We start from the raw sequence: 26,122 nt of genomic DNA on the forward strand, positions 1-26,122 counted from the left end.
AGGAGGGCCGACTGTATAGCAGGTTTCAATGAGATAGCCCCTCATTCTTCTAAATTCCAGCGACTACAGGCCTTGTACATTAGTATCTGTCAAGTTGAATGAAGCTCCATTTCAGATGCTGAACTCCAAGCTAATCAAAGATAATCATAATTCATCTCATGCAATGTCAATGTATTTCCCCATTTCCTTAACCCTAGAAATAGTATCATTGAAACATTTCTCTGCCACACACTAATATCTATTTTGGTTCTGAGGCCAGACCAGAAGTGGGTGCAATGGCCGAAAGTCTGAGGGACTTCACTATGCATATCTCACACTCTCAATAACTGTGAGCAAATTTGTTCATATTACCATGGATAGTGTGAAAAGAGGGAATAAAGCCAGGCTCCAAAGTCAAAGCTTTTTTATCAATCCTCATTAGTGAGCAAAATTCACAGATGTACACAAGGGTCAACCTTCTATCTATTGTTAAAGGACTGTTTCATTGCTGTTCAGAAACTGTTTTTCTATGGATTAGTATGGCACCTTAAATTTTTGCTGTGTCTTAGAGGAAGAAATGAAGAGTTTTCAATCTGCAGAACACCACCCAAAAGAAAGAAAGAAAGAGGGTTAGAAACCTTGTTCCATTATTGTGTTACAGATTCAGCTGCAGAATCCAGCCCGTCAGCCCAATCTTGACAATACGATGTTTAAATGAAGTAAGCATATTCAGGTCTGGCCTCAAGTATAAAATAGTTTGGCAGAGAAATGTTTCCATGACACCATTTTCTAGGGTTAGGAAAATGGGGAAATACTACTATGATGAATGAAAGGAATTGTGATTTATGATTACCTTTGATGAGTTTATAGTTCAGAATGTGATATGGAGTTCCATTCAAACTGACAGATATTAATGCAGAAATAAAGCTGGTGACTGATGAAAACAGTCATTTCTATTTCCACAGGAAGGATGCAATGTTTCTTGAAGTGGAATGCTGTGAAACTGGTCCACATAAACGTGTATCTACAAAAGTATCATATCAGAGTGTTGTCATGGTTACATTATTTACAATATCCAATGCAGCTGGGAGGGTTAATTGCTGCTGAGTACATTTCTAATGGTTTGTGTGTGTTTTTTTTCCAGGTATGGAATTGCCCTGGCAAATGAGCATGTATGTCCGTTATACAACAGGTGGGTTGACATTTTTTAATATTCTAATATGAGCAAAGTAAATTTGTCTTGAAATGATGATGCCATGCTCCCTATAGCATATATGCTATATGCTCCCAATAGGTCATCCTATTCAAATGGGGGTTCCCTAAAATCTGTGAATTTGTGCTTAAAATCTGATTTGGACTTTAAAAAGGCTTTTTGTAAATACAAAGCTGGTATTAGATGATAGCATTCCATTAAGCCATTTTCAGTAGTTGTACAATAGTTTGTGCACTGTTGGATGCTTATGAAAGCAGACGTGGGAAAGGAAAATGGTGCTTCAGTTGTAGAGTCTTTGGTCCTATCTAGAATATTTCAATCACTTTTTGTACATCACTCATTATGGAGAATATACTGGTTGCAATTAGGACACAGAATGAATGGGCACATCACAGAAGCTTAGTTTATATTCTATTGAGTACGGCAGATTTGGAGTAGATACAGATGTAATCTCCTGGAGAAGGGTCTCAGCCTGAAACACTTCTATAGGTGCTACCTGACCTGCTGAGTTCCTCCAGCATTTTGTGTGTGTTGCTTTGGATTTTCAGCATCTGGAGGCTTTCTTGTGATGAGACATAGATCGGTCTGCCGGGGAGTTTAGGTCAAGTGGGCACAATGAAAATTCGAGCCTGAACATGGATTTTAAGATCTTTAGTAAAATTTTGGCTACTAGATTAGAAAATATATTACCTCGAATCATTTCTGAAGATCAGACTGGATTTATTAAAAATCGCTATTCATCTTTTAACATTAGAAAATTAATAAATATTATTTACACTTCCTCACCCAAAATACCAGAATGTGTCATTTCTTTAGATGCTGAAAAAGCATTTGATAGAGTTGAATGGCCATATTTATTTAATACAATGCAGCATTTCAATTTCAGTTCAAAATTTATATCATGGATTAAATTAATATACCATAAACCCTTGGCTTCGGTTTTTACCAATAATCAAAGATCTCCTTTTTTTCAGTTATCCCGTGGTACAAGGCAAGGTTGTCCTTTAAGTCCTTTACTATTTGACATCGCTCTAGAACCTTTGGCTATAGCTATTCGTGAATCACCTAATATTTTTGGTATTACTCGTGGGGAGGGGACGTATCATTATATGCTGATGATTTGTTACTATACATATCTGATCCTGAAAGATCTATTCCTGCTATTTTGTCTTTGTTTGCTCAGTTTAGTAACTTTTCTGGTTATAAATTGAATTTTAACAAGAGTGAACTATTTCCATTAAATATGCAAGTTTCAATTTATAAACGTTTACCATTTAAGGTTGTTACAGATTATTTTACTTACTTAGGTATTAAAATTACTAAAAGACACAAAGATTTATTTAAAGCTAACTTTTTACCCTTAATTGACCAGATTAAGCAACTTGCTACCAGGTGGTCTCCACTATCTTTGTCATTGGTTGGTAGAATTAATGCTATTAAGATGATGGTATTCCCCAAATTCTTATACTTATTTCAAGCATTACCAATTTTTATCACTAAATCTTTTTTTGATATTATTGACTCCAAAATATCTTCTTATCTTTGGCAGAATAAAAATCCTAGACTAGGCAAAAAATATTTACAGAAGCCTAAGAAGGAAGGTGGTTTGGCTTTGCCAAACTTGAGATTTTATTATTGGGCAGTTAATATATGATATTTAATATTTTGGACACAAGAATTGACTACAGCTGCCTGCCCACAATGGGTAAATTTGGAATGTAAATCTGTACAAGACTTTTCATTGTTTTCAATCTTAGGATCTTCACTTCCTTTATCTTTATCTAAATTGAATAAACATATAACTAATCCTATAGTCAAATACACATTGCGAATCTGGTTTCAATTTCGTAAATTTTTTGGTTCGAATAAGTTTATTCTATCATGCCCTATAGTATCTAATTATTTTTTTCGGCCTTCCTTTATGGATCAAACTTTTTTTAAATGGAAAACAAAAGGTATAACATGTTTTCGTGATTTGTTTTTAGATGATAGCGTTATGTCCTTTGAACAGTTATCTAATAAATATAATTTACCTAAAACTAATGTTTTTAGATATTTGCAAGTTAGAAATTTTTTGTATAATGAGTTACAGACTTTTCTGAAACTAGATCCATTGGACATTACGGAAAGAATTTTAGCTCTGAATCCTTGTCAAAAGGGTTTAGTAGCTGTCATTTATAATATGATTATGAGTATACAGCCAGATGTATCAGAAAAAATTAAGAAGGAATGGGAAGAAGAGCTTCATTGTCTTATATCCATTGAGCAATGGGAGAAAATGTTACTATTAGTTAATTTGTCCTCTATTTGTGCTAAACATGCTCTAATACAATTTAAGGTTGTACATAGAGCTCATATGTCTAAGGATAAACTTGCTCGATTTTATTCTTATGTTAATTCAACCTGTGACAGATGTCATTCTGATGTTGCCCCATTAACCCATATGTTTTGGTCTTGTCCTTGTTTACAAAATTACTGGAAAGATATTTTCAGTATTATTTCAAGAGTTCTGAATATTAATATCCAACCGCATCCTTTTACTGCAATATTTGGTTTACCAATGGTGGATAATAGTTGTCTATCCTCTTCATCTTGACGAATGATTGCATTTGTTACACTAATGGCTAGAAGATCTATTCTATTGAATTGGAAAGAAATTAATCCTCCAACTATATTTCAGTGGTTTTCTCAAACTATTTCTTGTCTGAGCTTAGAAAAAATTAGAAGTGTTGTTTTTGACCCTTCAGTTAAATTTGAAGAAACTTGGAGACCATTTATTCAACATTTTCATATGAGTTGAATTGTCTTTTCCTAAACCTTACTTATATTATCCTTAATTATTTGGATGGAGGTTTGGAGTTATTGGCACTACTGTATATGTACTTAACATTATTCAATGGCCCATGTTGGTTAGTGGTTTTTTTATTCTCTTTTTTTTCTGGGGTCTTTTTTTTTCTTTTTATTTCTTTGTTCATCAATGTTCTGAGTTTGGGAGGTTATATATTTTTATTATCATATATCTGAATGTCTATTTAAACTATTAATGATGTACTCTCAAACACTTTGTATTCATGTTTCATTTATGTTTGTTTAAAATTAATAAAAAGATTTAAAAAGAAAAGAAAGAAAATTCAAACCGAATCATTCAGAAGTGAGATCAGTAGATGCCTTTATTCACAAAGGCTTTTGGCAATCTGAAACCCTTCTTAAACGCTGGTGGCGCAGTGAGATCAGCGCCAGGCTCGAGAATGGAGGCTCCTGAGTTCGATCCAGCGACAGACTGCTCCCGAACGCGCTCTCCATCCGCGCCGGGTTGATATCAAGCTGGCAACTCAACCTTGTGAAAAAAAAAACATTGCCACCTCCAGTTTAAATTCCCATGCGGAATATTGTGGAGGATCAAATACCCAAACCCAAACTCAGGGATTATTCAAAATCTCATGTCTGAGATACATTTTTATTTTGATTGGGAAATGTGTCAATGAGTAAGGACTAGAGGAGAAAAAGAGAATTGAAGTGTAGATGAGCCACAAGCTGTTTGGTGGAACGAGCCTGGAGCAGAGATTGGTGTACTTTCTCCCAATGTTCCAAGGCAGTGAAACAACGCTGAAGGGGAGAGCAGTGGGACTATTTACTAAATTTGAATCATATAATTATGAACCAAAACTCATGAAACTTGACTAAATGTGCTTTGGTTTAATCTGTTTGGGCTGTATTTGATCTCCTTTCTGCAGGGTGTACAATCGATCCTGTTCTGTTCCTTCCTTGGAGAAATGCTGTGCAATTCAAAACATGCCATTCGTAAGGTAAGCAGATCAATCACAACTTTACCAGGGGTGCTAATGAATTCTGTCTGACAGGGTTTCCGGTGTAATATTTTTTCAGTAACTATTATTGCAGAGTGATTGTAGGTGATTTGATAGAGATGTTAAAAAGTTTTGAAGGAATGTGACAAAAGCTGGTAGAATAGGACTGCTTCTATCAATCGGGGGGGTTTAAATATAAGAAGTTTTAGACAGAGGGTGCACCATTGGGAAGAGCAAACAAAATATGGTAAGTATCTTATTTAAGCCATGAGACCATAAGACATAGGTCATTTTGAATCTGCTCTAACATCTGATCATGGCTGATTTATTATTCCTCTCAAACGCTTTCTCCTCTCCCTGTAACATTTGACACCTTTAGTAATCAAAAACCTTCCGACCTCTGTTTTGAAAATATGCAATGACTTGGCCTCCATAGCCATCTGTGGGAATGAATGTCATTAATACACCACCCTCTGGCTAAAAAAAATAGATCTGCATTTAATGAATTTAGTGAACAGTCCCTGAGTATAGATAGACTCATGACCTCATAGACTTTCTCAGTCCAGCCTCTTACCTTATTGCCTGCCTGCACTGTAACTGCAACACTTCATTCTTCATTCTGTTGTTGTTTTCCTCGTAATACTTCAATACACTGTTGTAATGGAATGATCTGCATGAATGCCAAGCAAAGCAAGTATTTCACTCTACCTCAGTAGAAGTGACAGTAATAAATCTCAAAGCCTGCTGTGATTGTCCGTGTCTGGAGATACATGGGCATAACCATTACCTGCAAGGCACGAGCCAGAAGATTTATGGGCTATGCCATTGTGAAGGAGCAGTTAGATGGATAGATGAAAGAACAAAGAATGTGTGAACGTGGGAGAAGTCTGGGAGTAGGGTAGAGAGGAGAGACTGAGTGAGCAAAGAAGATGGCCTCACAGTGGCACAATGGTTAGCATTTTAATCTCACATCTTCAGAGACATGGGTTCAATCCTGACCTTGGAGTCTGTCTATGTGGACTTTGCATGTTCTCAGTATGACCATGTGGGGTTTTTCTGGGTGCTCCAATTAATAATTGGCCACTGAAGACTGTCCCATGTATAGGAGAGAAATAAGGTGGTAGGTATTAAGATAATTGAACTGTAATGAACTGATCTGTTTTTCACCATATCTTGGTACACCTGACAATAATAAACCAATTTAATTGGATGGTGGACTTAATGAAGTTGTGAGAAGAAAAGATTACAGAATTAGTGGTCAGTCTGGGCATAAGGTGTCAAATGGCCTTTTCCCTTGCACTGTGACTATGTCAGTGACTCAAAGAGACCACAGGACTGGAACAGGTGGGAATTAGGACGTTTCAGTAGCAAATTAGGCCAGAGGGAAATACTCCTCCTCCTCCATACATAAGCAGTGTTGAAAGTTCGTTTAATTGTCATTTAACCATACGTGAATACCCATGAATACAGCCAAACAAAATAACGTACTCATGAAGAGTGCTCACTGTAGACCATAGACCATAAAACATAGGAGCAGAATTAGACCATTCAGCCCATCAAGTCTGCTCTGCCATTCCATCATGGCTGATCCCAGATTCCACTCAACCCTATACACTTGCCTTCTCGTCATAACCTTGGTGGATCTATCAGTCTCATTTCTGATTTCCAGAATCCTGTGCACACCCAACAACACTTTTACGCAACTGTCTCTGAGACTTTTCTGTTGACAGGTTGGAGCTACAGAAAAACTCATATTATACCTCAGCAAGAAACCTTGTTTGAGGAAAGGTAGAGCCTTGCATTGTGAAAGATTTTGGAGTGATGAAGCAGCCTTTTTTTGACAGCAGTGTACTCCGACCTGTAGTTAAGGTGACAAAATATGTGCTACCATGCAGCAGATATAAGATGGAAAGAAATTGCTTTGGCTACCTAATTTGAGAAAGATGATCCATAGATACTCTTGATTGACAGAATCAAAGACTTTGGAAGCCATTATCCAGTGGTTGATGCTCCTCTTTGCATTTACATTTTGACATACAGAAAGATCATATCCATTTCACCTCTCATATGGAGAACAGCTATTCAGCCACTGAGAAGAGATACTTGAGGATTGTGATTACTTTACCCAGAGCAGACTGTAGGGATACTCATTGATGGATACCACCATTGGGTTTGTCTCTTTTCTCGTAGCTATGACCTTGACATCCCTGAGACATCTTGACAAATCCTCCTCATCCCAGTTGTGGGAAATTATGAATTTGTGATTGCCAAGTGTTAGGACTTCAGCAGGACTTTATGTGTGTCTGAAATCTTACTATTTTCAGCTGGGATGTGGCTTTTTCAACTTTGTGTTGGTTTGGTCGGCAGCAATTCTGTACCATGTAGTTTGTTATGGGTGGAGTTAAGGAAATGTGTCAATGACAGAGTTACAGCTGAGGAGTTTGTTGAATTGTTTGTTCTAGAGGTCACTGACTGCTTTTCCCGCCTCGATCAGCCTCCTTTTTATCTTTCAGCAAGTGGCTTTTGTATATTGGACCATAAAATCTTGAGAGTTCCAAAGGATCTACACATGCTGTGGTGTTTGTTTGTTAATGGACTTCCTTGTTCTTTCCATCTACCATCTGAAACACAGTTCACAGCTACCCTGCTAAAGCTCACCCTCTTTTCCCTTGAGGTCTGGTATATTGCTATGGATCAGTATGAGGAAGGGGGCATAGAATCTGGGCTGGGGGCGGGTGAAGTTGCTGACAAAAATGTGGGGAGAATAAAATGGGATTGGTGTAAGTGAGTGGTTGACAATCGGCATGGACTACGTGGGCTGAAGGGTTTGTTTCCTTGCTGTCACTACTCAAGGATGTAGCAAGTCTTTATGAGCAGGCATGAGAGGCTGTCCAGTGAGCAGTCTCCCAGATGGTCATGATAGATAGATCTTATACACATTGAGACAAAGATGATTACCACTTAATGATGTGACTGTACATGATTATTGTGAGTGGACACCTTAACCCACTCCATTCTGCCTCAGTGTTTTCTCATCACTCTGCATATAAACCAGGCCAGGAGTTATCTGTTCTCTCAGTCAAACCCGATGATATCTTGCACTTATGATCCCTGTCTCGTTCTTATCTCTCAATTATGAAAGCAATAAACCTTATCCAACTATATTTGAATAGACTTATACAACTTACACAGCAAGCAGTGTTCCCTGTTTCTGGCCTTCTGAAACTCGCTTTATCAATTAATCAGGTTCAGTCAAGTTACATTCACCAGCATAGATTATACTTTCAGTGATTATAGTTTACAGATTGAAATCATCTTGCACAATCATGACAAGATGGAAGGATACTAGAGATTGATGGATATGATTAGTGTATTTTTAAAAACTTTTCTCTTACCTTTGTCTAAGTAGTTTACCTAACACCAACATGGAATGCCTAGTCTAAGAGTGCTGTATTTGCACTTAATTAATTCTTTCCTCTCATCAGACCAGCTCTTGTGTCTTATGGTGGAGAAACCAAGAATTCCTTCACAAATGCTGACTATGGAGGGCTTCATGGTAGTGTAAGTGCTGTGAGGACTTAAAGCTCCTCGTGGACTGATGTTGTTGGGTTGTCTGTGAGATGCTGAAGTAGAAGTATTCTGATGATGGAAATGGTCAGCTGATGGTAGAGCTCTGAAAAATACATGTTTACTGGTGATGGAGATATGTACAAGTGATGTAAGTGTATTAGAAAATACTGGACATTAGTCATGGAAATATTTTGGGGTCAGCATCATCATCATCATTACGCGCCATGCCGTATGACGTTGGCGATCGTGGTCTTGGACCATGACTGTTCTTGCAAATTTTTCTACAGAAGTGGTTTGCCATTGCCTTCCTCTGGGCAGTGTCTTTACAAGATGGGTGACCCGAGCCATGATCAATACACTTCAGAGATTGTCTGCCTGGCGACAGTGGTCGCGTAACCAGGACTTGTGACGTGCACCAGCTGCTCATACGAACATCCACCATCTGCTCCCATGGCTTTGTGTAACCCTGATTGTGGGGGAAGGGGGGGCTAAGCAGGTGCTACACCTTGCCCGAGGGTGATCTGCAGACTAGCGGAAGGAAGGAGCGCCTAACACCTCTTTTGATAGAGATGTATCTCCACCCTGTCACCCAACCTGAAATAACCCAATTAATTATTTCAGGTTGGCAAGCAGTGAGGTGTCACGAAGAACATTGTTGGAGCTTTAACTATTTATAACCCACGTTAATGATCCCAGATATCCTAGCTACATTGCTAACAATACAAAGAGTGATGGGAAAGCAAGTTGTGAAGAGAGGTATACGGAGGTTAAACAGTGAGCTAGAGTTTATCAGATGGAGTATAATATTGGGAATTGTGAGTTATCCACTGTGATAGGAAGAAAAGCAGAATGTTTAAATGGAGTAACACAACTAAAAATGTTGGAGGAACTCAGCAGGTCAGGCAGCATCTGTGGAGAGGAATAAATATTAACCACATCTGGCTGAGACCCTCCATCATGTCTCGGCCCGAAACATCGACTGTTTATTCCTTTCCATAGATGCTGCCTGACCTGCTGAGTTCCTCCAGCAGTTTGTGTGTGTTGCTCTGTATTTCCAGCATTGGCAGAATCTGTTGTGTTTACGTTTAAATAGAGAAAGCCTACAGTTCAAAATTCAAACTAAATTTTTTAATCAAAATACTTATATGACACCATAGACCATCCTGAAATTCATATTCTTCCAGGCATACTCAATAAATCTATAGAGTAATAACAATAACAGAATCAATGAAAGACAGCCCAACAGGCATATTCAACCAGACTGCAACAAACTTGTGCAAATACAAACAGAAGAAATAATAATAATAAATAAATAAGCAATAAGTATTGAGAACACGAGATGAAAAGTCCTTGAAAGTGTCCATTAGTTGTGGGAACATTTTAGTGACGGGATGAGTGAAGTTATCCCTTTGGTTCAAGAGGTTGATGGTTGAGAGATAATAACTGTCCCTGAACCAGGTGGTGTGAGTCCTGAGGCTCTTGTACCTTCTTCCTGATGGCATGAGAAGAGAGCATGTCGTAAGTAATGGCGGTCCCTGATAATGGATGCTGCTTTCCTGTGATAGCATTTCACGTAGATATGCTCAGTGGTTGAGAGGGTTTTGCCTGTGATGGACTGGGCTGTAGCCACTAGTTTTTGTAGGACTTTCCATTCGAGGGTATTGGTGTTTGCATACCAGGCTGTGACGCAGCCAGTCAATATACTCTCCACTACACATCCATAGAAGTTCGTCAAAGTTTCAGAAGTCATGCCAAATCTGCGCAAACATGTGCAGTACAGGGAGAGCTTGGTATCCTCACCCATGAAATGGAGAAAATTGATGTGCAATTACAGAAAGTAATTAGGAAGGCACATAGATGTTGTTTTATTGTAAAGAGGATAAGGAACAAAACAAGAAACATTTTGCTCGGGTGTGGCGTTGCTGACGCATTAAGTAATCTGCTGCCCAGAGGCTGGCTGTAACAATCCTGATCTCTAAGCTCAAACTCTCCCTGTGCCAGGTACGGAATTTAAATTGAGATAATAATATCAAACCATAAACAAACAACAGCTGGTAGTGCAGAATGACGACAGTGAGACGACCAAAACTGAAGGGCAAGGATGATAACTGTTAGTTAACAGAAACAGGCCTGTCTGCAAGAGGTGTAACCCAGGGGTCAGCGAAGAGACGTCAGGCGAGGAGACAACAAGAGATTGCTGGAATTGTGAGGAACAGCACAGATCAGTTGCTGGGAATGTGAAACAATAGAGAGTATTGGCAAGCCAAACTGGTCTGGTAGTATCTGTGGTGAGAGGAAAAGCTTCAATTACGTTGCAGATGCTGGAAATCGGAAGCAAGTGCCGGAAACACTTGGCAGACTTGGCAGCACCTCCTAGGGAGAAAGTGAACGAATGTCCCAGTCTGATGATGGCCCCATAATGAAAAATTACTGACCTGGACACTGACCCTGGTCTCTGTCCAAGGTACACTTCCTGCTGCCTTATCAGATCCAATCAGTTCCACCAGAATGGTTTTATGAACTGGTTGGATCCAGAGTTCAACCCTGACCTATACTGTGCCAAGAAGAAAGATAAAATCTGACGGTTTCAGGAACGTTGACAGTGCAGTGAAGCACAGAGTGAATGCAAGAAGTTCAGCGCCTCTCAGTCCACCCACCCATCCAGTAGCTCCAGACCCACCTGAGGCAGAAGCTGACCTCTCCAGCCTCCCGAGAGCCCACAGAACTGGAAAGGGAGCAAGTCACCCTTAACCCGAAGGGACTGCCTGAGAGCAAGAGATTGCAGCAGTATATTGATTTGTACTGGTGATCAAAAAGTGTTTGCAGTGTGAGGGCAATGCAAAATTATTGGTTGTGTGCTGGTTAATTATTGGCAATGAACATAGAATAGGATGTACTGGTCTGGGAGTGTATTGGGATGGACCATAAGATGTAGGAGCAGAATATGGGTATTCGGCCCATTCAGTCTGCTCTGTCATTCAATCATGGCTGATTTATTTTCCCTCTTAAGCTCATTTCCCTGCCATCTCACCATAACCTTCGACGACTTTACTAATCGAGAAGATATCATACTCCACTTTACTGGAGTAAACCTGTGGTGGAAATGACCGGGAATTCTATCTGACTGGCACAAGTACTCCATGTGGTTTCCTGGAAGAGAATGAATGAACCTACAGGTCACTGGTAGTGCAGCAAAGTATTATGGTAAAAACAGCTTTCGAGACCAATGCCTCCCAGCCTGTGTTGAATCTTTGTTCCATTGTGTTGCTAACACCGCTAATGTAAAACAGATGGAGCTGCTGCCTTCGGCAAGGGAGAGGCACATCAAATAATAGTTTCCTCATGTATCATGAGCATCTTAAAAATTTGTGTGGGACTTTCTTGAAAACTAATGTAGTGTATATTCTGTACTCTAAACTGATGTTTTTAGGCAGTCCCTTGGGATTGAACTGTTACAAAAAAACAATAGTATCATTTCTAGTTGATGATCTTTCATCAGATCTGATATAATGTCATCAGTCTGAGCACTAACAGTTTCTCTGTCCCTTGATGTTACCTGGCCTGCTAAATATTTCCACCATTTTCTGTTTTTACTTCCTTTCCAAGTGAGGTTTCACTGAATAGACCCTAACGCTACAATGGAGAAGCAAGGGATGTTGAATGTGGATTGGTAACAACTAAATAGTTGAGCTGGCGGAGCTTCCCGAGGTTTAAAAGTTGCCTATGGAAGAGAGTGGAGTATTGGGACAAACCAATGTACAGAACTAGATGGGCTGACATCTGGATAAACCCAGATCTGTTCCTGCGCTACTTCACAAAAGCCTGAAGTGAATCCCCGTACCTCATACACTAAGAGTATGTTGTCATCAAATAAAATCAATCAGATTGAGACTGAGATACAGGCATTTCAAATCAACACTTTGTAAAATCGAATCCATTGGACAGCCTTTTGTATGAAAATGGTTTTCCACATATGCACATTGACATACACATAAATGTGCAAACATATGAGCAGGAGTAGGCCATTCAGCATCTTAAAGCCATTCAGTCTCCATGGCATATTTCTGCCCATCTCTGATAATCTACCTCAGATGTAAATATATTCACAGAAGCAGCTTTCTCTGAAGAAGAGGGTCCCAAACACTCATGATTCTCTGATGGAGAAATCTATGGTTCTCCTCTGTTTTTAATTTATTTTAAATAAAAATCTCTGTCTTTTATTTTTTAGTGGTGACCCTAGGTCTGGAATTTCCAAAGTCAACATGAGATTTCAGGGTTTTATATATTTCAATCTTCTAAACACCAGCCTAGCTTGTTCAACCGTTCTTCATAAGGCAACACAATCATTTCACTGTTCCCAGTGAATTTTAAAACTTCTTTAAATGGATGGAATGATAAATGGTAGCTTCACTAACAATGCCCAGATTTTGAAGAAATGATCACTGTGAATTCAAGGAACTAAGAATTTGGGCAGGCTTGTAAACTGTATAACTTGTGGCAGAGAACAGTCTTGCTGAGAATACTCAGTGCTGTGCTGGGAGATTGCCTCTCTGACTCTGCCCCAGTTCAGCCCAGAACAACATATCATTGATTTTTACTTGGGGATTACGGGGCTATGGATTAAGAGGCAAAGATACTCTTGAAAAATTACTTTGCCTTATATTATTTTATCAAATTATGTGATTTTAAATGGTTTTTGGGAAATAAAATGTTTTCATTATTTCAGGTATAATATATTTTTATTATCTGAATGTTAAAGATGTTAAAGCTGCTCAGTCAGTAAAGTCAGGGGCAGGGCTTTGCCAGTTGTCAGATCTTTCAGGGGAATTTGAGGATAGATTTTCCTCAAAGTATCAGAGAAGGTTCTCTCACTGATTAGGCCTGGCAGCTAGTGTCCAGGGTTCTTCAAATCAGCAAAGTAACCTGTCCGCCACTGGATCAGCAAGTACAAACCGGTGGGTCTGCAAAGGGTGATTCTGCGCTGAGGCCTAGGCCAGTAAGACCTGATTCTTTGATTATCTTATTGGTGTGTTGCTAGGAGGGTGAGGGAGACTCCACATGTTATTAATCAGATGCAACCACACTCAGGTGAAGAGTAGCTGAGTCTCTGCAGATTTTGTCCTCGGGCGTATTCATGACCTGATCTAATTTAAAGTAGATATTGTCGGCTGTTTGCTGTATCCAAGGACACCTCAATGCTCATAAATGTTATCTGCACCTGATTTTGCAAGCAGTCATTTTAAGCTGATACATGTATTGTGGATAATGGGGAAACATTGAGTTTGTAAACTATTTATAACGGGCAGACTTGCTGCAGCAATAGCCCTGTCTGATTACAGAACACAGCACAGTGCGAGATTATAACACTACATCTCTGACATTAAAAATAATTGCATGATTATATTAATACCATTCTCTGTCCCTGAGCACTCTAAGTCCAATGTACCTTCCATTCTCACCTCACACACTACTAGCAGCTTTTGAGGAAATAACAGCCAGGATAGACAAAGGAGAGTTCGTGGTTATTGTTATACTTGGATTTTCAAAAAATCTTTCACAAGGTGTTGCACATGAAGCTGCTTAACAAGATAAGAGCCAATGGTATTAAAGGAAAATTAGCTGACTGGCAGAAGGCAAAGAGTGGAAATACAGGGGACTCGTGGTGTTCCTTAGGGGTTGCTGTTGGGGCTTGATGGCTTTGCAGTCGAGTTATGATGGTACAAACATAGGTGGAAGGGCAAGTAGTGTTGAGAAAGTATGGAGTCTGCAGAAAGATTTAGAGAATGGGCAAAGGAGTGGCAGAAGGATTACAGAGTAGGGACGTGTATGGTCATGCACTATGGTAATAGGAATAAAGGCATAGACTATTTCCTAAACAGGGAGTGAATTCAGAAATTGGTGGTACAAAGGGGCTTGAGAGTCCGAGTGAAAGATTTCCTTAAGGTTAATTTGCAGGTTGATTTGGTAGTAGGGAAGGCAAATGCAAAGTTAACACTCATATGGAAAGAACTGGCATATAAAAACAAAGATGTAAAGCTGAAGTTTTATAAGGCATTAGTCAGACCACATTTGGAGTATTGTGAGCAATTTTCAAAGTTCAAATTAAATGTATTATCAAAGTACTTATTTTGCAACCCCCCCCCCCCACCCCATCTAAAAAAGGATGTGCTGGCATTGGAAAGTGTCCGGAGGAGGTATATGAGAATGATCCCAGGAATGAAAGGGTTAATGTGTGAGGCGATTTGCTGGCTCTGGGCCTGTACTCATTACTCATTGGAGTTTAGAAGAATGAGGTGGGACCTCATTGAAACCTATTGAATATTGAAAAGTCTAGATTGAGTGGACATGGAGAGGATGTTTCCATGTGGGAGAGTCTAGGACCTGCCTCAGAATAGAATAATATCACTTTTTCCCCCTTTTTTTTGTAGTCAGTGGTTGTTTTTCTTAGTTAGATGGGGTTCTTTTTTTTCTTTCTTTACATATAAATTTTTTCTCATTTTTATATATTACGATCAGTTTTTAATTTTCTTCAGCTTTATTAATTGTATATATTAATTTGTTGAAGTTATAGCTTTAGAAGATTATGTACCAATAAAAAGATTCTAAAAATGAAATAATCGGACATTTAAGCTTGTTGAAGAGTCCAAACGATGACTGGAGGATGAATTATCTTATCCTGTTGGGGTTGTAAGACTGAATCTTTTCAATAACTAGGAATTAAGTTAGAGTACAGTAAGTGTCTTGCCAAGAGCTTTGAAAAATTGAACACTCATCTGGAAGCAAAATTGCTTCATTGGATTCACAGATCTGATTGGCAAACAGTGGGGCAGGAACCAGGTGAACAAAATGATCTCCATACAAACAGAGGGTCAGAGGAAGAAAGAAGTGAGGTTCAAGGAAGGAAGAAGATGGTCATGTGGCAGGTTGCAAGAGAGAGTATCATGGAATCAGGGAGAGAGATTGGGGGGAGAGGGAGAGGGTAAGAGAGAAAGGGAGAGGGAGATCTATACCCCAGTGAAGATGTGTGTGTGTGTGTGTGAGAGAGAGAGAGAGAGACTGAAAGAGGGTAAGTGGAGCTAAGGGGTTGGAAGAGCACTGAAGAAAAAGGAATTCAGGGAAGGATGAGGTCAAGGGTGAGAGTGGTGAGGGAGATGCTTGAATAGAATGATTGACAAACAGATCCCTCGAGCGTGAGCCCACACTGTTTGTGTGTGTGTGTGTGAGATTTTGTCTTGGGAGTATATCTACAAGAACGTATCAATATTTCTATGTGCGTGTCTCTCGGTTGTCCACCCATATACCATTTACATCTGTTTGCTAATATCCATTCAGGATAGCCTGATCTCCAGGCATCTTGGACCTTCTTGCCCATTGGACTAAGAGCAACTTCTGCTATATCCATGTAGTAGCTGGCATGCAACAGCCAACTCACGTTAAAAGAAGTCATGCAGTTGCACCTCCCCAACCTAGAATGGCCAGTCCTGACAATGCTGGACCTTTACCTGACATTACCACCCAGGCTGAGACCCAACATCTAGCTAACAGGGGTTCCCAACCTGGGCTCCACAGATCCCTTGGTTTATGGTGAGGCTCCATGGTATTCAAAAGGTTGGGGACCCCTGAGCTAAAAGAATTAGGCTATGCTTGAATCTTCTACTGAAAAGGCAAAACAGAAAAGGATTGCTGCCTCATGGATCAGATTATGCTGTTAAGAAAGAGCTGTCCAGTGTTGAGTGACTTCACTAGTGGTTTAGGTGAATGTTTCAAAATCCTCTGACCCACTCCAATGCAGAGCTAGAATACTATAATCATCAACTTACACATCACAACCCTAGAAGCTAAGGAAATGTGGCCAACGAGAACTTATACTTCTATCTTGACAAATCCCCCTTGCCCAGGTCTCAGAGCGAGAGCAACTGATTCTTCTAATTGATTTGTATGCATGCCTGACATACACTTTGAGGTAGTGAGAGTTAATCATTCTAGAATTAATGTGCTCACTTTTGCTCAATCTTCCCTGGGAACATTGACACAGACACACTAAACTCAACAAAAACATAGAAGTTAAGATGGCGCCGATAAGTGGCGAATCTTTGTGTGCAGCTCTAATGGGAATCATCAAATATTCCTGTTTAGAACTACTACAGCTGAAATCCACGGTCACAGCACAGGTATTTCAGTAAGCAACATCGTTTGAAAACATTTAAAAACACAACTGATACCTAAAATCGGCAAATCCTGTACGGCAGACTCAGCTTGTGAGTGCAGTTCCCCTTTCAGAGAATAGGAATGCAGAAGACAAGCCAGTCTGCAGGTACGATTGAAGCACAGGTTTCTCTGACCCCCCCCCCCCCCCCCACCCCACCACTGCCAACTATCCTGCTGGCAAATGTACAATATCTGGAAAATAAAACTGATGGCCTCACAGCAAAGATTGCAGTACCAGAGGGACATCAGGGACTACTGTGACTCTGCTTCACAAAATCGTGGCTATCCGCAGCCATTTCGGGCACAGCGCTTCACTATTCTCCACAAAGACAGGACAGCTCAGTCTTTTAAAGGCAGCAGAGGTAACGTTCGCTTTATGATTAACTCACCTTGGTGCACAGACGTGGCGGTTCTGGCTCAGTCCTGGTCAGCTGACCTAGTACATCTACTGGTTAACTGTCATCTGTTTTATCCGCCAAGGGAGTTGTCCACTATCATCCTGGTAGTGGTGTACATTCCACCTCGGGCAAGCACTGGAGGAGCTGAGCACCGTAATCAGCAGGCATGAAACAGGCTCCCTGACGCCTTCCCTACCATTGCGGGTGACGTCAGCCAGGCCAGCTTGAAGAAGTCTCTGAACAACTATCACCAACATATCTCCTGTGGAACCAGAGGAACCAACAGAATTGACCACTGTTATGCAGGTTGAGTGCCCCTTCACCGAAATGCATAGAGCTGGAAGTGTTTCGGATTTTGGAATATATAATGAGATAGCTTGGGATCGCCATCTTTTCTGACTCTGAATTTATGTGCTACTGGCAAGCAGTCTTTGTCTTACGTTTGTTCATCACGCATAGGTACTGTTCACAGTGTTATATATTCATCAACAATGATCTTGGCAAACTCGTCAATTAATTTCTCAGCTGCTTTGTGATCAGCTAACGCTTATCACCATAAATTTTCAAAGATTTAATGCTGCACCTTTTCTTAAATTTCTGCATCCAGCCAGCTGCATATTCATAATTACTTTCAGTTTGTCATGATAGATCTTTTCTGGTTTCATGGTTGACATGCCATTTAGCTGCATATGTTCACTCTGACGCTGATGAGTCCACTCTCTCAATATGCATTCAAGTTCTTCATTTTTCACTTTGTGCAGTGATTTTTTATTTTAGTTTCTGTTTATTACTTCTCAGAACTGACTGTGGTGCACAAGGACCTGTGCATTGGCTGGGAACCTTCCCAGTGCCTTCTGGAATTTTCTGTTTGTGGCGTTTTGTCGACGCTCAACAAGTTTTCACACTTCAGAGGTCTTTGGACTGTGGAATTTCTGTTAAGAGGTATTGAACCTGTACCATCATCAAGAATACTTACCATGCCATCTCACACCCACAATTTGGGAAATCCGATCACCTGGCAGTACTCTTACTGTCCGCTTATAGGCAGGGACTAAAGACTGCAACAGCAGTGGTGAGGTTGCAGAAGGTATGGACAAGGGAGGTGTAGAAGTGCTTACAGGACTGTTTTGAGTTAGTGGACTGGATGATATTCAGGGATTCATCTTCTAATCTGAATGAACAAGCCACTGTTGTCACCAACTCCATTAAGACCTGTGTGGATGAGTGTGTGCCTTCAAGAACATACCGGACATATGCAAACCAAAAGCCATGAGTGAACCAGGAGATTTGTAGTCTACTGGGGGCTAGATCTGTGTCATTCAAGACTGGTGATCCAGAACTACAGAAGAAGTCCGGGTTTGTGACAAATATATGTGCTTATGGCCCAAGAGTGGAGAGAGAGAGAGAGATCAACAGTTCACTGACATTAATATGAACTGCACAGAAATAAAGGAAAAACAGTAAATGCTAGGCCAACAGGGCCATTAACTAGAACTGTCGGACTAAAGCTAACACCGATGCAGTGGCTGGACAGTAGTAGCTTCACACTAGATAAATAATGCTCCTTAATGGTGTCAGGTTAAACAGTAGTCTACCTTCCTGGAACCAGGACAATGGTAAGCAGGGACTGTTGGCATTTCTCTGCTTTGGGTCAAGTCTCAGCCAGACTGGAACGAGAGGAAGGAGGGTAGATACCACCACAATGAAACACTAGTGGTTGGAATGTGCAAACTCACGAGCATGATTGCTGAATATGTTCCGCAGCCCACCTCCAGGTGTGTGCAGACCCCACAGCAGAGTCTGTGGTTGTGACAATATAACCTACAGAAGGCTTTTTAAGAGTGAGAAAGTAATTCCGATTGAGGTTAGCGATGGAGTTGGATGCACGGCAACTCTAGTAGAGTTTGTAGGCCGTTATTTCCTACAAGGCAAATCCTAATATCAAGAATGGCTGTGATGATGCTTCGCTACCAGGTGAGCTCAACACCTTTTCTGCACGCTTTGAAAGGAGAACAAAACTACACTGGTGCGAATCCCTGCAACATCTGGTGACCCTGTGATCTCTGTCTCAGAGGTCGACGTCAGTACTTCTTTCAAGAGGGTGACCCTTTGCATGGCATCAAGCCCTGATGGCAGAGCATTGAAAACCTGTGCCAACCATCTGGTGGTCATGTTTGAGGACATATTGAGTCTCTCACTGCTGCAGCAGGAGGTTCCCACCTGCTTCGAAAGGGTGATAATCATACCAGAAGAGCAGGGGGTGAGCTGCCTCAATGACTATCACCCAGTGGCACTCACACCTACAGTGTTGAAGTGCTTGAGAGATTGGCCATGACTCCTGCCTGAGCAAAGACCTGGACCCACTGCGAATTCCATATCGCCACAGTAGGTCTACGGTGGATGCAATCTCACTGGCTCTCTACTTGTCCTTGGATCACCTGGACAATAATAATACAGGTCCACAATGCCTTATCTGAAATTCTGAAATCCAAAAAGCTCCGAAAACCAAAGTTTTTTTCGCCAACAGCTGACGTCACTCAGTGTGATGTGGCAGCACTAGCAGAGGCCGCCAGACGTCAGTTGTGGCTCAGCGCTCGTACTGGTTACACGTGCATCTGCTGTTTGCTGATATTTTGTGTTCACTGTTGACTTTGTGTTTAATTTCACTGTGAAAATGTCAAAAAGAGCTGCAGATACCCCTATGGCTAAAAATGAGAAGAAGAAAAGGAAGCATCTATCATTATCAATAACGCAGAAAGTGGAGTTATTGCAGAAGCTTGATCATGGTGTGTCTGTGTGGTGTCTCACTGAAGAATATGGTGTCGGAATTATATGATTTAAAGAAACAAAGACAAGTTACTGAAGTTTTATAGTGACAGTGACCTTGTACATTTATTTCAATAAGTCATTTACCACGTGTTTGATTCGGTTCATTTGAAGCTGTAAATTTTAATGTTTTTGTTAGAAATAATATATTTTTCTTGTCATTATTCCCTAAACATTGCAGTATAACAACTATTTGCGTAGCATTTACATTGTATTGGGTATTATAAGTAATCTAGAGATGATTTAAAGTATACGGGAGGATGTGTGTGGGTCTTTAGCTCTGCTGGGTCCTAAAGTCCACCCGCATTGAGTCAGGTTAAATAAGGGACTTGAGCATACGTGTTTTTTGATATCTGCGGGGTGTCCTGGAACCAATAAGGAGGGATTCTGAAATTCCAAAATGCAACTGGCCCCAGGGATTTTGGATAAGGGATTGTGGACTGTACCTACATCAGGCTGCTGCTTATTGATTGCAGCTCAGCGTTTAAAACAATTATACCCTTAGTTCTAATATACAGTACAAGCTCCAAAACCTGGGCCTCTGTGCCTCCCTCTGCAACAGGATCGTTGACTTCCTCACCTGGAGATCACAGTCTGTGCAGCTCCTCCTTGCGGAAAGTCGACACTGGCGCACCTCGATGCTTAGCCCACAGCTCAACTCTGCCTACACCCACAACTGTAAGGCTAGCCACAGCTCACACGCCATCTATAAAGTTGGCAACAACACTGCTGTTGGCTGAATTTCAGACTGTGACAAAGGTGCATACAGGAGTGAGATGCATCAGCTGGTTGAGTGGTGTTGCAACAACAACTTTGCATTCAACATCAGTAAGATTAAGGAATAGATTGTGGATTTCAGGAAGGGGAAGTTGGGTGAGGGGGACATACACACCAGTCCTCATTGAGGGATCAGCAGTGGAAAAGATGAGCAGATTCAAGTTCCTGGGCATGAACACCTCTGAGACTCTATCCTGGGCTAAACATATTGATGCAATTACAAAGAAGGCACGACAGCAGCTATACTTAATTAGGAGTTTGAGGAGACTTAGCATGTCACTAAAGACACTCGCAAATTTCTACAGATGTACCATGGAGAGCATTCTAACTGACTGCACCATTGTCTGGTATGGAGGGGCCACCACACAGGATCGGAAAAAGATGCTGACAGTTGTAAACTCAGCCAGGTTCACAATGGGCACTAGCCTCCCCAGCGTCAAGGACACCTTCAAAGGCGATGCCCCAAAATGGCAGCATCCAATCATTAAAGGACTCCCATCACTTAGGGCATAACCTTTTCTCATTGCTACCATCAAGGAGTAAGTACAGGAGCCAGAAAACACACTCTCTTTCTTTCTTTCTTTTTCAATCTTTTTATTAAATTTCATATATAAAAAAAACAACACAAAATAATGAATAGATTACAGATTCAATAAACTTGAGATTACATTAGTAATAGGATAATAATATCCTATTAAAACATCCATCAACAAAAGGTACATAAATCAATCAAGTCTATATAAATATATATGAAAAACAAAAATAATCGTCGAAAAAAGAAAAAAAAAATGAAATTATATATGAGAAAAAATATATAATGAAAAAAAATACTAAACTAAAACTAACATGGGCAATAATAGCACTTTATAAATATATAAAGGTGTCAAGAAAAGAACTCCAGAACTCCATACCTGAACAAGTATAAGTAGAGAAAAGGATCTGAAATAAGCCAAATTAATTCATATGAAAGTGTCGAATAAATGGTCCCCAGGTTTCTTCAAATTTAATTGAAGAATCAAAGATAGTGCTTCTGATTTTTTCCAAACTCAGATAAGAAATAGTTTGGGAGAACCACTGAAATGTAGTAGGAGGATTTACTTCTTTCCAGTTTTGTAATATAGACCTTCTGGCAATTAATGTTACAAAGGCAATCATTCGTCTGATTGAAGGGGAAAGCTGATTGCCATCTTCATTTGGTATACCGAAAATTGCAGTAATAAAATGGGGTTGTAAATCGATATTCCATACTGAGGAAATGACATCAAAAATGTCCTTCCAATAGTTATGTAAAGTGGGACATGTCCAAAACATGTGAGTCAATGAAGCCACTTCTAAGTGACATCTGTCACATTGAGGATTAATATGCGAATAAAATCGGGCAAGTTTATCTTTAGACATATAAGCTCTATGTACAATTTTAAATTGTATTAAAGCATGTTTAGCACAAATAGAGGAGGAATTAACCATTTGTAAAATTTTTTCCCATTTATCTGTTGATATATTACATCGAAGTTCTTTTTCCCATTCTTGTCTAATTCTATCCGATATTTCTGGCTGTATCTTCATAATCATGTTATAAATAAAAGCTACTAATCCCTTCTGACAAGGATTAAAAGTAAAAATCAAATCTGAAAAATCCGATGGAGTTGAATTAGGAAAAGATGGAAGAATTTTATGTAAGAAATTTCTAATTTGTAAGTATCTAAAAAAATTAGATTTAGGTAATTCAAAATTGTTGGATAGTTGATCAAAAGACATCAAAGTACCTTCAAAAAAAAGATCACGAAAACATTTTATACCTTTCCTTTTCCATATACTAAAAGCTTGATCTGTCAATGAAGGTTTGAAAAAAAAATTACATAAAATAGGGCTGTCCAGAGCAAAGTTTTTCAGATTAAAGAATTTGCGAAATTGAAACCAAATTCGTAGTGTATGTTTAACAACAGGGTTAGATATCTGTTTATTGAATTTGGCTAAATCAATAGGGAGAAAAGAACCAAGAACGGAAAATATAGAATATCCCTTAACCTCACTACATTCCAAATTTACCCACTGTGGGCACACAGGTGAATCCAAATCTAGTTTCCAGTACATTAGGTTACGAATATTATTCGCCCAATAATAAAATCTAAAGTTAGGTAAAGCTAGACCACCATCTTTTTTAGACTTTTGTAATTGCCTTTTGCTTAACCTAGGATTTTTATTTTGCCAAACAAATGAGGAAATCTTTGAATCAATATTATCAAAAAAAGATTTAGGAATAAAAATTGGTAAAGCTTGGAATAAATATAAAAATTTCGGTAAAATCATCATTTTAATAGCATTAATCCGACCAACTAATGATAAAAATAAGGGAGACCATCTAGTAGTAAGTTGCTGAATTTGATGAAGCATAGGTAAAAAATTCAGTCCAAATAAATCTTTATATTTCTTGGTGATTTTTATACCTAAATAGATAAAGTTATCAGTAACAACTTTAAATGGCATCCTATCACTCAATAAAGTTTGCGCGTTTAAAGGGAATAACTCACTCTTATCTAAGTTTAACTTATAACCAGAAAAACTACCAAATTGAGCCAACAAGGATAAAATAGCAGGAATAGACCTACTAGGATTAGAAATATATAACAACAAATCATCAGCATAAAGCGATAATTTGTATAACTTCTCATTACGGGTAATACCAAAAATATTAGGAGACTCACGAATAGCAATAGCTAAAGGTTCTAATGCAATATTAAATAATAAAGGACTTAAAGGACAACCTTGTCTCGTACCACGAGATAATTGAAAAAAAGAGGATCTATAATTATTTGTAAGAACAGAAGCAACAGGTTTATAATATATTAATTTAATCCATGATATAAAATTAGGACTAAAATTAAAGTTTCTCAATGCATTAAATAAATATGTCCATTCAACTCTATCAAAGGCTTTTTCAGCATCTAATGAGATAACACATTCTGGGGTTGTAGGTGATGAAGTATAAATTATGTTAATCAATTTTCTAATATTAAAAAAGGAATATCGATTCCTAATAAAACCAGTTTGATCTTCTGAAATAATCTGTGGTAATACCTTTTCTAATCTAATGGCTAAAATTTTTGTAAGAATCTTAGAGTCTACATTTAATAATGATATAGGGCGATAAGATGCACATAAGGTAGGATCTTTATCTTTTTTAAGAATTAAAGAGATAGTAGCTTCATAAAACGATTGAGGTAATCTCTTCTTAACAAACGCATCATTAAAGATTTCACATAGCCAAGGAGAAAGCAATAAAGAAAAAGTTTTAAAAAATTCTACAATAAAACCATCAGGACCAGGAGCTTTCCCTGAATTCATTGATGAGATAGCCTCTCTTATTTCATCCATAGAAATAGGAGCATCAAGCAAGCTACAATCTTCATCTATCAGTTTAGAAATATTCAAATTATTAAAAAAATTATCCATCGTAAACCGGTCACCGACAAATTCTGATTGATATAAAGATTTATAAAAATCTTGAAAAGTGTTATTGATTTCTTTATAATCAGTAGTTAAATTACCGTCTTGTTTACGAATTTTAATAATTTGTCGCTTAGTCGAAATAGCTTTTAATTGATTAGCTAACAATTTACCAGTTCGATCACTATGAATATAAAATTGAGCCCTAGTCTTAATTAACACACTCTCAACATTTCAGGGTCAGCTTTTTCCCCTCAGCCATCAGATTACTGAATGGACAATGAACCCATGTACACTACCTCACTGTCTTTCCCTCTCTTTTTGCACTACTTATTTGATTTATTTTTAAAATAAATTTTGTATTGTGATTTATAATTTTATTATGCATTGCAATGTACTGCTGCCGCAAAACAATAAATTTCCCGATGTGTGCCAGTGATATTAAACGTGACTCTGAGTCAGTGATTGTCTAGGATCTCAGATAGACAATCTCTCATCTAGAGCCATACTGTGATTCATGTTCTCCTTCCTTGCTGCTGACTAGGTTGTATTGTTTCCAAACTCATATTTGCTTTTGATTTCAGCACCAGTGGCATGAACCTCCCTGAAAACTCCCTCTACAGTGCAGTGCTCAACGCAGTGTCTGTTCTATGTGAGTATTGTGCAGTGGCAATATTGCACAAATAATGTTCTATTTTTAAATGAGTGGATTTCTCTACAACACTATTTTAGTCAGAACCTGCCTTGATGAAGTAATGAATTTGAGTGCTGGAAGCACCGAGTGATCATAGTGGCGGTACTATTGAGACATGTGTCAGAGTGAGTTGAAAAGGTAAAACAAAAGTGGAAGCACAAGCAGGCTATGCTCTGACACATTGAGTTATGATAGATGATTCCAGGTTTTAATCATCTCTCTACCTCATACCAAGCTGGAAAAATCCCCCCAGATAACAATGACCTGGAGAAATCCATGCTTCATTATAATCCATTTCTGCTGATTGAAGTATGTACAAGAGGGATTAATGCAATACCTTCTAGAGCTGATTCAACGCACGTTGGCAATATGAAGGTTTGCTCCCTTTAGCAGTGTAAGGACCCTCGGGATAGTCTCAGTCCATTTCTAAGTAGATTTTGCCTTGCAGCACAAAATAAGTTAAAAAATGGTCACAATTGATATGAAATGGTTTTTCTCACTCACTCCTGCGGGTGATAAATCTGTCAACCGATGGAGTAATGGTGCCACTTTGTTACATCTGTTAATCAAATTTTTTAAATGTTATAGGTAGTTTGGTAGCATAGTGGTTGGTGTAATGCTTTAAGCACCAGCAATGGGGTTCATTTCCCACTGCTGTCTATGAGGACTTTGTGCGTTCTCCCCTTGACCGCATGCTATTCCTCTGGGTGCTCTGGTTTCCTCCCGCGTTCCAAAGATGTACAGGTTAGGGCTAATAAGTTGTGGGCATGCTATGTTAGTGCCAGAGGTGTGGTGACATTTGTGTATGCCCCCAGCACGTCCTCAGACTGTGTTGGTTGATAATGTAAACAATACATTTCACTGCATGTTTCAATGTTTCGATATACATGAGAAATAAAATTAATCTTTATTGTTAATGAAGCTAATCTTTAAAAGACAAGCTGGGATTGGCTCAGTGCAAAAGGTGAGCTGCAATTCCTGACATTGGGTTTTCAGATGAAGATACATTTCTAATGTAAAGTATAAGCCTCTGAAACACATTTGGTCAGTTTTGAACAGAAGGAGTATTCCTTAACTCAAGTTATTGCACATACTTTCTTAAATAAAGGGCCAAAACTGCTCACAATACTCCAACTGAGGCTGCTCCAGTGCATTATAAAGCCTAAGCATTACACCTTTGCTCTTATATTCTAGTCTTCACAAA

At 39.2% G+C, this 26,122-nt stretch overlaps 1 protein-coding gene across 1 annotated transcript in view; it reads left to right on the forward strand.

The window, feature by feature from the left end:
• si:dkey-228d14.5 (uncharacterized protein LOC796266 homolog) overlaps window positions 1–26,122 on the forward strand; it is a 66,545-nt gene that overhangs the window by 27,596 nt on the left and 12,827 nt on the right. The window contains exons 2-4 of the mRNA XM_059946350.1: window positions 1,124–1,171; window positions 4,927–4,998; window positions 24,809–24,876. Of these exons, the coding sequence (XP_059802333.1) occupies window positions 1,124–1,171; window positions 4,927–4,998; window positions 24,809–24,876 (188 nt within the window). The remainder of the gene's footprint in view (window positions 1–1,123; window positions 1,172–4,926; window positions 4,999–24,808; window positions 24,877–26,122) is intronic.

The sequence above is a fragment of the Hypanus sabinus genome, chromosome 21 (assembly GCF_030144855.1).
Source record: "Hypanus sabinus isolate sHypSab1 chromosome 21, sHypSab1.hap1, whole genome shotgun sequence".
In the NCBI taxonomy this organism is placed as follows: domain Eukaryota; kingdom Metazoa; phylum Chordata; class Chondrichthyes; order Myliobatiformes; family Dasyatidae; genus Hypanus; species Hypanus sabinus.